At 47.6% G+C, this 14,600-nt stretch overlaps 1 protein-coding gene across 3 annotated transcripts in view; it reads right to left on the minus strand.

Annotated features, from left to right (window-relative positions):
- Positions 1-1,070: 1,070 nt before the first annotated feature.
- The window catches only part of TKFC (triokinase and FMN cyclase), a 742,129-nt gene continuing 728,599 nt past the window's right edge, over positions 1,071-14,600 (minus strand). For all 3 annotated transcript variants that reach the window (XM_075325274.1, XM_075325273.1, XM_075325275.1), the window contains exons 13-18: positions 14,327-14,464; positions 14,148-14,254; positions 11,777-11,880; positions 4,286-4,319; positions 4,116-4,205; positions 1,071-1,317 (exon numbers count right to left, since the gene is read on the minus strand). In XM_075325274.1, the coding sequence (XP_075181389.1) occupies positions 1,159-1,317; positions 4,116-4,205; positions 4,286-4,319; positions 11,777-11,880; positions 14,148-14,254; positions 14,327-14,464 (632 nt within the window). In that variant the 3' untranslated portion in view covers positions 1,071-1,158. The remainder of the gene's footprint in view (positions 1,318-4,115; positions 4,206-4,285; positions 4,320-11,776; positions 11,881-14,147; positions 14,255-14,326; positions 14,465-14,600) is intronic.

Consider the following 14,600-nt stretch of genomic DNA (forward strand, 5'->3'; position numbering starts at 1 on the left):
ACAAAAGTAAGAGCAAGATACTATAGTGTTTCTTAAAAAATAAGACCTACCCCAAAAATAAGCCCTGGCAGGATTTTACAGGGACCATAAGAAAAACTTCCCTGTTACTGATCCATTCCCAAAAGTGAATATGAAGATGAGAAATCCTAAATGAATGAGCCTTTATTACAATGAGAGGACCTGTCACTACTGCTAAAATGTCTCTCTCAGAAAATACTTGTATTTCTCATAATATAATAATTCTGAAGCATATTTTTTTTAGATCTGCGCACTGAACTGTTCCTCCATTTCTCCTCCTAGAAATGAATGAATAAATTGAAATTGACAACTCGGTGTTACCAGTTGGGGAGAGCTCCTTCAAACGATGATACAGGAATAATTGTTAGGAGGAATAACATAGGAACCATGCAGAGTTCTAGCAAATCCTCCACAATTCTTACTTAATGAGAAATGTTTACTAAAACAGACATTTCTAAAATAGTGACAGATTTGCGTTAGTGGTTCAGAATTAAAGGGAACCTGTGACCACTTTTTTGGCCTATAAGCTGTGTCCACCACCACCGGGCTCTTATATACAGCATTCTAACATGCTGTATATAAGAGCCCAGGCCGGGGGTATAACATAAAAAACACTTTATAATACTTACCTAATGGTCGCGCTGTGGGCCTTATTGGCATCTCCGTTGTCCAGTGCCGGCGTCTCCTCTTTCGGCTATCTTTGTCCTCTTTCTGAATCCTGGGTGCATGACGTGGCTACATCATACACTCGCCGCTCCTGCGTAGGCGCAGTACAATACATTGATCTGTCCTGCTCAGGGCAGATCAAAGTGCACCCTGCTCAGGACCTGAATGCCGGCAAGTGTGGATGACGTCGGACCCGTCATGCACCTCGGCTAGAGAAGAAGGAGAACAAAGATGGCCAAAAGAGGAGGCGCCGGCACCGGACAACGGAAATGCCCATAACGCCCATAGCGTGACCTTTAGGTAAGTATTATAAAGTGTTTTTTATGTTATACCCCCGGCCTGGGCTCTTATATACAGCATGTTAGAATGCTGTATATAAGAGCCCGGTGGTGGTGGCTGCAGCTTATAGGCCGAAAAAGTGGTAACAGGTTCCCTATAAAAGGAAAGATGTGAGAACAAGAAGCAGCCTCCATTCTAAGAACCGTCCTTCAAACCATCCCATATGGCCTGTAAGATGGCCGCAGCAGCTTTGGCCCCTGGATCTGGACGACTGAGCGTGGAGGAGCCGATGTAACTGGCCCGGCCAGCTCCGGCCGTCATGTGTTTTGTCTCTTCTGCAGCATCAGAAGCTTTCTACAAGAAAATAAAGACAATCAGATCAGCACACAACAGTATTCCCAAACTTTATCTGCACCTATAGACAAAAGTTTAGGTGGGCACCAAGAAAAATAACGCCTATAGAGGGATTGCACAGGAAAGGGTGTATAAATGTATAATTTGATGAAAAAAACATCCACAACAATCTTGCCACATCCAAGAATTAAACTTTTATTATACAATCAAAGAAAATTGAACAACAAGGAAAACATCTAATTAAAACAATTCAAGGGAACCAAACATCAGGATTTTGGTATATAAGGTACAGCCACTACAGTACTGGCACTATCAGGCAGATTATCTACATACCATGAGTGGGCAGCTCAGATGTTTAGGCTGTGAAATACAAGTTTATGAAGTTTAAAAATTCATTATGTTTTTGACTGACATTTGCACTTCTCCAGATAATATCCGGGCGGGTTATGCACATGGATTACCCTCCCTCCCCGCCGCTTGTTCCGCCCTCTCTCTGGCTGTATGCAAATTTCTCTATTCAGTCACAGGGCTGATCAGCTGTTCTCCAATCCTGTTGTGACCGCGCGCACTCCCACGGTCACAACGAGATCTGAAGAAGCGAAGGCGCATGCGCCACCCTCTCAGGAACAAAACTGGGAAATGCGGGCTTCAAAAACATGGCGCCGGAGATAAGCGCTATGCGCAAGCACCAACATCGACGCCGTGTTACTGAATAGAGAAATTTGCATACAGCCAGAGAGAGGGCGGAACAGGCGGCGGGGAGGGAGCGTAATCCATGTGCATAACACGCCCGGATATTATCTGGAGAAGTGCAATTGTCAGTCAAAAACATTATGAATTTTTAAACTTCACAAACTTGGATTTCACAGCCTAAACATCAGAGCTGCCCACTAATGGTATGTACAGACTGTGCCTGATAAAGCCAGTGCAGTGCTGGCTCTACCCTATAAACCAAAATCCTGATGTTTGGTTTCCTTTAATATAGTAAATCATCATCAATTTATCATATGATAAAGCTAAAAATTGGAAATAAACCCTCATTGAATGTCAAGAACCGTGGACTATTCAGAAAGTGAATTCCCACACTAATACAAACCATTCAATAAATATAAAATCAGATAATCACAAAATATGCAGATTGTGACATAAGTATGGAACACGTCACCAATTTTCTATGTAAATACATTTCTAAAGGTGAAATTGCCGTGAAATTCTCACCAGATGTCAGTAACAACCCCCACATAGGAAAACAAATCAAACCACAGATGTCGATATATTGAGTTATGTGTAATAATGAGAGAAAGCATTGAACACGCTTACTGAAATGGATTTAATACTTCGTATAAAAGTCCTTTGTTGGTGATGAAGATTCTCCTGTGTGGAGAAACTAGTCTTATGCATTGCTCAGGTGTGATTTTGGTCCATTCTTCCACACAAACACTCTTCACATCCTGGAGGTCCTGTGGGCTCCTATTTCTTCCATAAATTTTCTATTGGATTCAGCTCAGGTGATCGGCTCGGCCATTCTAGCAGCTTTATTTACTTTCTCCAAAACCAGTTGAGATTTTCCTTGGCTGTGTGTTTGGGATCATTGTCTTGCTAAAATGTCCACCCTTATTTCATCTTTGTCATCCTGATAGAAGTTTTTTTTATCAAGAATGTCTTGCTACGTTTGTCTAGTCATCCTTCCATCAATATTTTGAAGTTTGCTAGTGCCGTATGCTGAAAATCAGCCGCAAACCATGATGTTCCCACCTCCAAACTTCACTGTTGTTATGGTGTTTTTGGGCTGATATGTAGTGCCACCTTTTGGCCTCCAAACATGATGTGTATTAGGACATCCAAAGAGTTTGATTTTGGCCTCATCTGACAAGACTATATTCTTCCAGTCTTTCACTGGCTTGTTTAAATGTTGAGAAAACTTTAAATCTGCTTGAACATGCTTTTTCTTCAGCAATGGAGTTCTGAAGTTTAGTGCATTACTTGCTGATTTCTTTGAAACAATTGTACCTGCTGATTCCAGGTATTTATGTAGGTCTCCACAGGTGGTTCTTGGCTCTTGGACAACTTTTCAGATAATTGTTTTCACTCCTCGATCTGAAATCTTGTGGGGAGAACCTGGGAATGGCCGGTTTATGGTGAAATTATGTTCTTTTCCATTCTATATTATGGCTCCAACTGTGCTCAGTGGAACTACTAGTAGTTTAGACATTCTTCTGTAACCAATGTCATCAGTATGTTTTGCAAAAATAAGATTGCAAAGGTCTTGAGACAGCTCACTGGTTTTACCCCTTATGAGATGTTTCTTGAGTGGCACCTTGGTAATGACACTTTTTATAGGCCATCAGTTGAAACGGCTGATATTATTTTTCATTCAGTGGCAGGATTGCTTTCTAATTACTGATAGATTTCAGATGATGTCATGACTTTCCATAGCTTTTTGCACCTCTCTTTCATTCTGTGTTCAATACTTTTTCCCTGTGTCATTTCTCATTATTACACAATTACATTTATAGACATCTATGGTTTAATTTCTTTGACTGTGTGGATTGAATGTGTTGTTACCGACATCTGGTGAGAAATTCATGTCAACAGCACCTTTAGAAATATATTAACTTGGAAAATTTGTGATGTGTTCAATATTTATTTCACCTGGTGTATATAAATACATAGAGGTTGTGTGAAGTACAGGTGAAGATCATATAAAAAGAGGGGGGAGAGGAAGGTCCCCACACGTATCGCTGGTATTGACCAGATTCCTCAGGGGTAAACTTTACCCACACTTCATGACATCTCACCTTCACAGCACAGTCAAGGATCTCCATGGCATCAGAGCTTGGGGTGCCTAGAGACTGCAGGACAACATTAGCAGCAGAAAGGGAGTCTAGCTAGAAAAAAAGGGACAGGCATGTAGCAGTTGTGGACTTGGAGGATGGAGATTAATAAGAACCTGGCAGCCAGTCCTTACCATTGTCCTGTCACCAAGCTCTGCTCCTCCATATCTAAAGAGACAAAAGACAACGAGGCAATGTGCAGTCACAATGAGAAGACCGTCTGCTCTTGGGTCACATTGATTTACACACTCTTTTGTGCACTATTATGCTGCATTTTTTTCTTTTTAATCCCCCACCCCCCAAAAAGAAAAAAAACGGATTTTTGTGTACTCACCGTAAAATCATTTTCTCTTAGCCATCATTGGGGGACACAGGACCATGGGTGTTATGCTGCCTATCAATAGGAGGACACTAAGTAGATGCAAAAGCATAGCTCCTCCTCTGCAGTATACCCCCTGGCCACAGAGAAACATGAGAAAAAAAGAGTCATAACCAAATAAGGTACTGATAGAACCAAGGCCCAACAGGGCAACAGGGTGGGTGCTGTGTCCCCCAATGATGGCTAAGAGAAAACGATTTTACGGTGAGTACACAAAAATCCGTTTTTCTCTGACGCCTCATTGAGGGACACAGGACCATGGGATGTCCTAAAGCAGCCCATGGGTGGGACACATAAAAGAAGACAACACAACCCAAGGACTAGGAACCAGTCCCAGACAGCCTGGAGCGCCTACTGAGAGAGGTGCTCTACTGCCGTTTGCAGAATTTTCCTACCCAGATTTGCCTCAGTTGAAACCCGGGTATGGACTCTGTAATGCTTTCTAGACCAGGTCGCAGCCTTACACACCTGTTCCACTGAAGCCTGATGCCGAATGGCCCACGAAGCGCCAACTGCTCGCGTGGAATGAGCCCGCAGCCCAATAGGAATGGGCTTGAGTTGCAAGTGGTAGACTTCCTGGATCGCAGAGCGAATCCAGCGAGCCAGTGTCGCCTTTGAAGCTGCCTGTCCCTTCTTAGGCCCCTCAGGAATGACGAACAAAGAGTCCGTTTTCCTAAAGGGGCTGTCCTGGATATGTAATATCTGAGAGCTCTGATGAGGTCTAACGAATGCAGCGACCTTTCCACCCTATGAACCGGGTGTGGACAAAAGGAAGGCAGAACAATGTCCTCGTTCAAATGAAAAGGGGTAAGAACCTTTGGAAGGAAATCCGGAAGGGGGCGCAGAACCACCTTGTCCTGGTGAAAGATCAGAAAAGGCTCGCGGCAAGAGAGTGCTGCTAGCTCCGAAACCCATCTGATGGACGTAATTGCCACCAAGAATGTTACCTTCCAGGACAGAAGAGCAAGGGAGGATTCCTTGAGGGGTTCAAAGGGAGACCTCTGGAGACCGTCCAGAACGAGGTTGAGGTCCCATGGTTCCAGCGGCCGTTTGTACGGGGGAACTAGATGGGAAACGCCCTGGAGGAAGGTCTTGACTTGCGGTTTTTGAGCCAGGCGGCATTGGTAGAAGATTGAGAGCGCTGAGACCTGCCCTTTAAGGGAACTGAGAGCCAACCCCACTTGCAAGCCAGACTGTAGAAAGTCGAGAATTTTGGGGATGGCCAGAGGCATAGGCTGGACGTTAGTTTCCCTGCACCATGAAAGGAAGATTTTTCCACGTACGGTGGTAAACGCGGGATGAAGCAGGCTTTCAGGCGCTGATCATGGTGGCAATAACCGCGGGGGAGAATCCCGCTCTTGTTAATAACCAGGTCTCAATGGCCACGCCGTCAGCTTCAGGGCTCTGGAGTTCTGATAGGAAATGGGCCCTTGGGTCAGCAAGTGTGGGATGTCTGGAAGGTGCCACGGTGCGTCTGTGAGCATTTGTACTAATTCGGCGTACCAGGCGCGCCTGGGCCAGTCCGGTGCTATCAGTATCACCGGGACTCCCTCTGCCTTGATTTTCCTGATAACCCACGGCAGCAGGGGTAGAGGTGGAAATATGTAAGGCAGGCGGAAGTGGTGCCAGGAGCAGACTAGAGCATCCGCGCCGATGGACTGCGGGTCGCGTGACCTGGCTATGAACGCGGGTACCATTGCATTCAACCTTGAGGCCATTAGGTCCACGTCTGGTGTGCCCCAGCGAGTGCAGATGTGTAGAAACACATCTGGGTGGAGAGACCATTCTCCGGCAGCCAGGCCTTGGCGACTCAGAATGTCTGCTGCCCAGTTCTCTACCCCCTTTATGTGTACCGCTGATATCACTGATCCCGTCGATTCGGCCCAGCTGAGGATCTTGTGGGCCTCGAGATAAGCCGCTTTGCTGCGGGTGCCCCCCTGCCGATTGATACAGGCTACAGCTGTCGCATTGTCCGATTGGACTCGAATCTGACAACCCGCTAGCAGAGGGCAGAACGCTCTAAGCGCGAGGTGAGCACGAGGAAGACTGCGCGGAGTTCCAGGATGTTGATGGGTAGGAAAGACTCCTGGGGCGTCCAACGTCCTTTGGCAGTGTGGTGCCGGTACACTGCTCCCCAGCCTAGGAGGCTGGCGTCCGTGGTCAGGACCAGCCAGTTCACTGGGAGAAAAGATCTCCCCTTCGATAGGGATGAGGACTGAAGCCAACAGCGGAGTGCGTACCTGACTGAAGGAGTCAGGTGAAGATGTCTGTCCAGGGAGAAGGGGCTCTTGTCCCAGGCCGCTAGAAGGGCTAGCTGCAGTGGGCGGAGGTGGAGTTGAGCAAAGGGTACTGCTTCCATAGCCGCCACCATCCTGCCGAGCACTTTCATGCTGAATCGAATGGAGCGAGATGGAAGACGTAGAAGGCAGCGTACCGCTCGTTGAAGAGCGAACGCCTTGTCCTGAGGGAGAAGGATCAAGCCCAGACGGGTGTCCAGGGACATGCCCAGGAAGGTGATGGATCGTGATCTAGGAATTCCCCTTCGACCATGGATGCAATAATGGACCTTAGGGACTCCATTCTGAATCTCCGTACGTGCACATGTTTGTTTAGTGTTTGAGGTCCAGGATGGGTCGAACTGACCCATGCTTTTTGGGGACCACAAAGAGGTTGGAATAAAAACATCCGAACTTCTCGTCGTCTGGGACAGGTATTATCACTCCTGCTGTTTGGAGCGAGTGGATTGCTGAGAAAAAAGCTTTGCGTCGTTTTCGAGTCTTTGGGGGGTTTGAGAGAAAGAACCGACTCGGGGGTCGGGTCCGAAATTCTATGTGGTAACCGGAAGACACAAGGTCTCGCACCCATTTGTCGTCTGAGGCGGCAGCCCAGATGTGTTGAAAGAGCCGCAGACGACCTCCTACAATGAGTGTGTCTTCCGGGGTGCCGAAGGAGTCATGAGGGGGGGAAAACGTCGTGGCCGAGTCTCCCTAGTCCTGGACTGTTTCGGTCTAGGCTGCCATGACGAAGTGGGTTTCGGGGAGAGCTGAGAAGGTCGGTCCCTGCGTAGTCCGCGGCTGGCGGCGGGGACAGCACGAGATGTCAACCAACCAAATGAGTTCCGAAAGGAGCGGTACGAGGACTGTGGACGTCTGGTGAAGGACGTCCTGGACTTCAGCTGGGGGAGGGAGGTACTCTTTCTTCCCGTGGCGTCAGAAATGAGCTTGTCCAGACGTTCGCCAAACAATCGGTCTGGAAAAAAAGGGAAGGCCCGTGAGAGACTTCTTGGAGGCAGAGTCCGCTCGCCATTGTCGGAGCCAGAGAGCTCTACGGATGGCTATGGTATTTGAGGCGGCAAACGCTGCGCAGGTAGCAGCGTCCATGGAGGCCTGGATGAGGTACTCCGCCGCAGCGGCAATTTGAGTTGTTACCTCTGTGAAGGTATGAGTGAACTGGGATTCCTCAAGCGAAGTGTTAAGGGAGTCTGCCCAGACCGAGATCGCCTTTGCGACCCACACAGAGGCAAAGGAGGGCGAGAGGGAGGAACCCGCAGCCTCAAAAGCAGAGCGGGCGAGGTGCTCCACCTGTCTGTCTGTTGGGTCCTTGATGGAGGAACCATCGGGTAAAGACAGGAGCGTCTTTGTGGTAAGGCGGGAGACCGGGGGGTCGACCCAGCCCTTAGGGGCAGGTGAGGCAAAAGGGTACTGGGACTCCTGACTTTTCGGTTACCGAAGCGCCTGTCAGGCTTCTCCCTTTGCTTTGTGAGGATATCCTGAAACTCTGGGTGATCAGCGAAAACCTTTTGGGGTTTCCTTGCCCTCTTAAAGGAGACCGCATGGTCAGTGGTAGTGGATGGGGGATCCTCCACATGCAGAGTTTGGTTGATTGCTGCTATAAGGGAGTCTATTGCAGTTTGATCATCTGGGGTGATGAAACCAAGGAATCCTCCTGGTACAAACAGCATTCTCCCTCCTCCAGCTCATCAGAAGCCGTGGAGCGTGTGGGAGAGCCTGCCCTGTGTGCTCCCGAGGGAGAGCCCGCTGGAGACACCCGGCCGTGTGCTCTTTTCCTGATCCCTGCAACCGGTGAAGCATATGCCCGGATTACCTCAGAAGGATCCTCCATAGGGGTATCCTCAGGCTGCGTTCCGTCCAGGGACCCAGAAGGGTGTGGAGGACGACATTGCATAGCCAGAACCAGGTTCTGTGACAGTTTTTCCATGGATTGGGACAGAAACTGTGCCCATTCTGGTGGGCTGGGGGCCCTAGGCTCTGGGCTGCCGGTTGCGGCGGTGATGGCAGGGGGGTCTTGGGGGGCTATAGGGGCACAGGACTCACAGAGAGAAGAGGTAAGAGGTGTGTTTACGTGGTAGCTCAGCGTGGCAGGCAGTGCAGGCTGAATAATAGACTATGTGGGCCTTAGTACTCTTAGTGCCCTTAGATTTCTGCATGTTCCTAATAGGAGAATGCCAGAAGGGGGAGCAATTAAATGTTGAATGTTTCATTTCATTTCCATGTCATCATCCTTGGCGTGCTGTGCAGGGGCCATGCTAATATGCTAATCAATCTTCTGTGTAGCTCTGCCTTTGAGCATATGTGCTGTCGAGCTACAATTGAAGCAAGCACCTCACCAGAATCAGCCGATGACCCTGTCCTCAGGAGGGATTAAGCTCTATGAAGATCTTCGCACGCTTTCCGGGGGGTCGGGGCTTATCGCGGCCGCGGGGGGCGGGGCTTAGCACTAAAAGAGCAAGAAGATGAGTCAATGTGCCCCCCCTGCTGTGGGTAGTAAAAAACCGCAGGAAGGGAGCTTCTGAGTTTTCCTCCCTCTCCCTACAGTCAGCACACAGCTTGTCACCGGTGGTTATCAGCTGGCTTTTCTGCTAGAGCAAATAAACAGAGCAAATAAAAACAGCATGAGTCCCTGAGCCCTCCCCCCTGCCACCGGGAAATTATCTGCAAGACTTTCTGCAAACAGCAGAACTTCCCCCTCCTCCAGCCAGCAAGCTAGAGAAAGTTAACACTGTGTGTGCAGGATCCTTGCTCATTGCACATAATAAATACTGTAAATGTCCTGGGAGCCTTCCCTGCAGCGTCTTTTCTCCCTTTGTCTGGGAAACCAATCAGGGGGGATCTCACCTTAAAACACTGCTTTCCAGGCAGTGAAAATAGCAGAGTCAGCTTGCTGTGTCGGTGTCATATTCAACTCAGAGCCTGCAGAGAGGGGCTGAGGAATTGGTGCCATCTTCAACTCAGAGCCTGCAGAGAGGGGCTGAGGAATTGGTGCCATCTTCAACTCAGAGCCTGCAGAGAGGGGCTGAGGAATTGGTGCCATCTTCAACTCAGAGCCTGCAGAGAGGGGCTGAGGAATTGAGCTATAGGGGCACAGGCCTCTACCCTGGGCTTTGGAAAATCGATGTCTGTGGAACCCGTCGTCCAGCCCAGGATCCATTGTCGCAGGAGGGGGTACATGGAGGCGACACTCCACGTTCCCGCCCGTTGATGGTAGTGGGAGATCGGTCTTAAAGGAAACCGTCGCCCTCAAAAAATAACAAACCTTGAAAGGAAGTGCCTCCTACAGACACTAAGCTAAAACTGAGCTTGCCTGGCCCGGCCAGGGGGTGTATACTGCAGAGGAGGAGCTATGCTTTTGCATCTACTTAGTGTCCTCCTATGGATAGGCAGCATAACACCCATGGTCCTGTGTCCCCCAATGAGGCGTCAGAGAAAATAAAATAAAAGCAAAAAAGCAAATGTTCTAGTTTGGCAGAAAAAGGAGTGCTAAATCTATGGCTACACTGGAGGTCTATTTGGCACAACACTACAGCACAGAGTGGTCATGGACTGTTCCTGCCGGCAATTCTGCTGCTTCACATCAACAGAGCATCTCTCCCCCTTCCGGCTGCTTTATTGATGTGGCGTAACTACAGATGTCATGCTGATTGACAGCCAGCTCCCTGCAATTAGGCAGCAGGGAGCCAGTTGTCAATCAGCATGATATTGGTAGTTGTACCCCGCTAACAGTGAAGAGAGCCTGTGGAAGACATAGTGGCAACGCCAACGGAAGCCGCAGAATAGTCTCTGAAGGCTCCATGCCGGGCAGAACAGGCAGGTAGTTAGCATCCACCTGTTAGTTCTTAAGGCTGCTTTACACACAGCGACATCGCTAGCGACGTCAAACGGCAGGCGGCCAATAGAAGCGCAGTGGCGGAGAGCAGCCGAAGGAAAGATACTCCCACCTCGTTGCCGAAGGACGCAGGTACGGTGCTGTTCGTCGTTCCTGGGGTGTCACACGTAGCGATGTGTGCTGCCTCAGGAACGACGAACAACCTGCGTCCACAACGAGCAACGATATTATGAAAATGAACGACGTGTCAACGATCAACGATTTGGTGAGTATTTTTGATCGTTAACACTCGCTCGTAGGTGTTACACGCAACGACGTCGCTAATGAGGCCGGATGTGCGTCAAGAATACCGTGACCCCAACGACATCTCGTTAGCGATGTCGTTGCGTGTAAATGGACCTTTAGGCACATAAAAATTTAAAAAATAGCCCCAGACAACCACTTTAATGCATATCCAATAAATTTTGTTTCATAGAATCATAGATTGGTATTGTTGGAATGGACCTCCTGGGTCATCTAGTCCAACCCCCTGCTCAAAGCAGGATTCACTAAATCATCCCAGACAGATGACCGTCCAACCTCTTTTTAAAGACTTCCATTGAAGGAGAACTCACAACTAGTGTTGAGCGGACCCGGATCTGAAAAATCCGGATCCGCACGGTTCGAGGTTCCGATCCGAGTTTGACCACTACTCGGGATCCAGGGTGCACGATCCGGATCAGTGTTTTTTTTTTTTCTTCTCTCTCTCTCTTTTCCCGGATCAGACTCCCCATTCATTTACATAGCCACGGATTCCGGATTGGATCCGTCGGACCCGGATTATAGCCGATCCGCTCAACTCTACTCACAACCTCCTGTGTCAGCCTGTTCCACTCATTGATCACTCTCACTGTCAAAAAGTTTTTTCTAATATCTAATCTGTGTCTCCTCCCCATCAGTTTCATCCCATTGCTTCTAGTCTTTCCTTGTGAAAATGAGAATAAAACTGATCCTTCTACAGTGTGACAGCCTTTAAGATATTTCTAGACAGCTATTAGGTCTCCTCTCAGTCTTCTCTTTTGCAAGCTAAAGTTTGAAGATAGTCTTCATAAAATCTGGGTATCCTTTTTCTATTTCTCAATACCTTTTCATAGCCTCTATCCCGGCATCCATTGCTGCGGCCCACGCCTGCGGTCCAGAGTGATTTTTCAAAGGTTGAGCAGCAGCCATTAGGAAAAGACTGTACAACTAAAGTGAACGAGAAAATAGACTGATGTCAGGACATTGATGTCTATCACTGAAAACCAAAAAAAAAAATAAAAATAGAATAATATGTGATCTCACACTAGGCTAGGTTTGCACTGTATGATTTGGGGCATTAATATATCGCTGAGATGTTTGCCTTCCATTAGATGGTTAATAACCTAGCAATGTGCATAGAAAAATGCGTAATAGATCGTTCTTTGCGCATAAACTTCCATTGTTCTTGGCAAGAGAGATCCTGTTTACACAGGATGATGTGCTGTCAAGAACCAAGAATGTGATGCAATCATTTCACCCAACAAACAATCGTTTTGCTTGTTCCTTGGGTGCGCATCAGCCTGCAAGATTAACTTAAACATCCTCTCCTAGGTACATGCGCTCCCGATAATAGTCCAGTTTAATTGCACCCTTAATCAAATTTGATAACATCAGGTTACTTCTGCAAAAATATTAGTTGCTCAAGACTTGATATATTACCCATCCAAACACTCAGCTGTAGACCGGGGTGCGCTACTGCCATCAGAAAGGTTTGTGGTTCAGGTCCATCCGAAGTTAGGCCTCTCTCCCACTTGAGTTTAAAATGAACTGAATGCACACTGAACTCTGCCGGATCCGGTGATTCTGATGAGCGGTGAAGTTACTGACATCATTGCCCATCATAATCGCCAGGTCTCATGGAGCACAGCGTGCGCCGGAAGAGGCTGCTGCTCGAAGGCTATGGAGGTTTAGGATGAGGCATTATAGCCGTTGATCGTCGCAATCAAAGAATCCCTGGACTACATCGGAGGTGAGAACTTTGCTTTCTAATAAATTGGCGAATATTTTTTGTCTCTTGTATTTATTTCTTTTTTTTTTCTCTCTTTCAGGTTTCCTATTTTGGACTACAATGTATTTCCTGGACTACGGTGGGCCAGCATGGCTTTTTTTTTTATAATAAATTGGTGAACCAGACAAAAGCGGGCTTTACACACAGCGACATCGCTAACGATGCCGCTGCCGATCGCACCCGCCCCCGTCGGTTGTGTGTCACAGGCAAATCGCTGCCCGTGGCGCACAATATCGTTAGGCCCCATCACAAGGACTTACCTTCCCTGCGACGTCGCTTTATAAGGGGGCGGTTAATGCGGCGTCACAGCGATATAGAAGCCAATAGAAGCGGAGGGGCGGAGACCAGCCGAAGGAAAGACACGCCCACCTCGTTGCCGGAGGACGCAGGCAAGCTGTTCGTCGTTCCTGGGGTGTTACACGTAGCGATGTGTGCTGCCTCAGGAACGACGAACAACCTGCGTGCAAAAGCAGCAACGATAATCGGGATTAGAACGACCGGACAACAATCAACGATAAGGTGAGTATTTTTGATCGTTAGCAGTCGTTCGTACATTTCACACGCAACGTCATCGCTATTGAGGCTGGATATGCGTCACGAATTCTATGACCCCAACGACATCTCGCTAGCGATGTCACTGTGTGTAAAGCCCGCTAAAGAGTTGGGGAGTGTTTTTTAAAATAAAATATTTTGGTGTGTGTTTATCTTGCTTTTCAATTCGTTGGTTAGTAATTGGGGTGTCTGATAGATGCCTCTCCATTACCAACACCAGGGCTTGGTGCCAGCTGAAATTACACAGCTGACATCAACCCTAAAAACCATTAACCCGATTGCCAATGCGCCAGGTCAATCACCAGAATTGGTGCTTCTAGTGAGATGTTCCTCTTCTAAGGCAGTTGCGGGCTACTATTCTTAGGCTGCGAAGGGCCCAATAACGATGCCCCCATCTGTTTTCTTTACCTTTTCTTGTTTTCTAAAATAGGAGGAACTTCACGTCTTTCTTAATTTATTAATTATCTTAAACAAGCTTAAACACCCTTAAGTGCCACATGAAAGGCACTAAAGGGTGCAAGCTTATATGTAGGGAGGTGGGACATTATATATCTGCAGAATTCCTATCTATTCTATGTATTGATTTATCTAGATTTTGATTTTTTTTGCATTTATTTCTGACAATTAGCTAAAAATGTTCCATTATAGTATTTTAGTATGTAAAAGATGATGTTAAAAATGCATTGCATATGGAAGGCATACACATGTCATACAAATAGGATGCGAGAGAAAAAACATGCAGGACATACACAGGACACTCGTACCACTTTTTGATCTGAGGATCGGTGCGTTATTTTAAACTCTAGCGGGAGCGAGGCCTTAGAGTGATACTTTATATAAACAGTTGCACATTAATGTAATGATATTTCCTCACCGCGCCCGAAGTGCCCCCCATCTTCTCCAGCAGTACATGTGACAATGCTGCCAGGAACCGCGATGGGTGAGAGGGAAGCTGCCCGCTGCTGATCCATTCCTTGATGGCTACAGAGAATGAATACTTAGAAGCAATGCCCAACAGCATCACAGATCACCATGTGCTAAGACATAACTCACCATGGGCTGCCCTTGCATGAGTGCTCCCACAATCACCATCCCCAGCAGCGCGATCCAGATCATTTAACTCCTCCTCCAGGGATAGAAGAGAGCTGCACACGTACCCAAGCACCCGGCTGTAGATCTGCAGGCTCGTGGCTAACACAAAGACGGCATATGAGTCTATGTATAACACACTCAATATACGGAACATCCAAAAGTACTAACACCATATGTGGTGGAAAACTACTTTTTGGCTGCATGGCAGGGTTCGGAATGGAAGGAGCGCTATTTG

This window comes from Anomaloglossus baeobatrachus, chromosome 10 (assembly GCF_048569485.1).
Source record: "Anomaloglossus baeobatrachus isolate aAnoBae1 chromosome 10, aAnoBae1.hap1, whole genome shotgun sequence".
NCBI lineage: Eukaryota > Metazoa > Chordata > Amphibia > Anura > Aromobatidae > Anomaloglossus > Anomaloglossus baeobatrachus.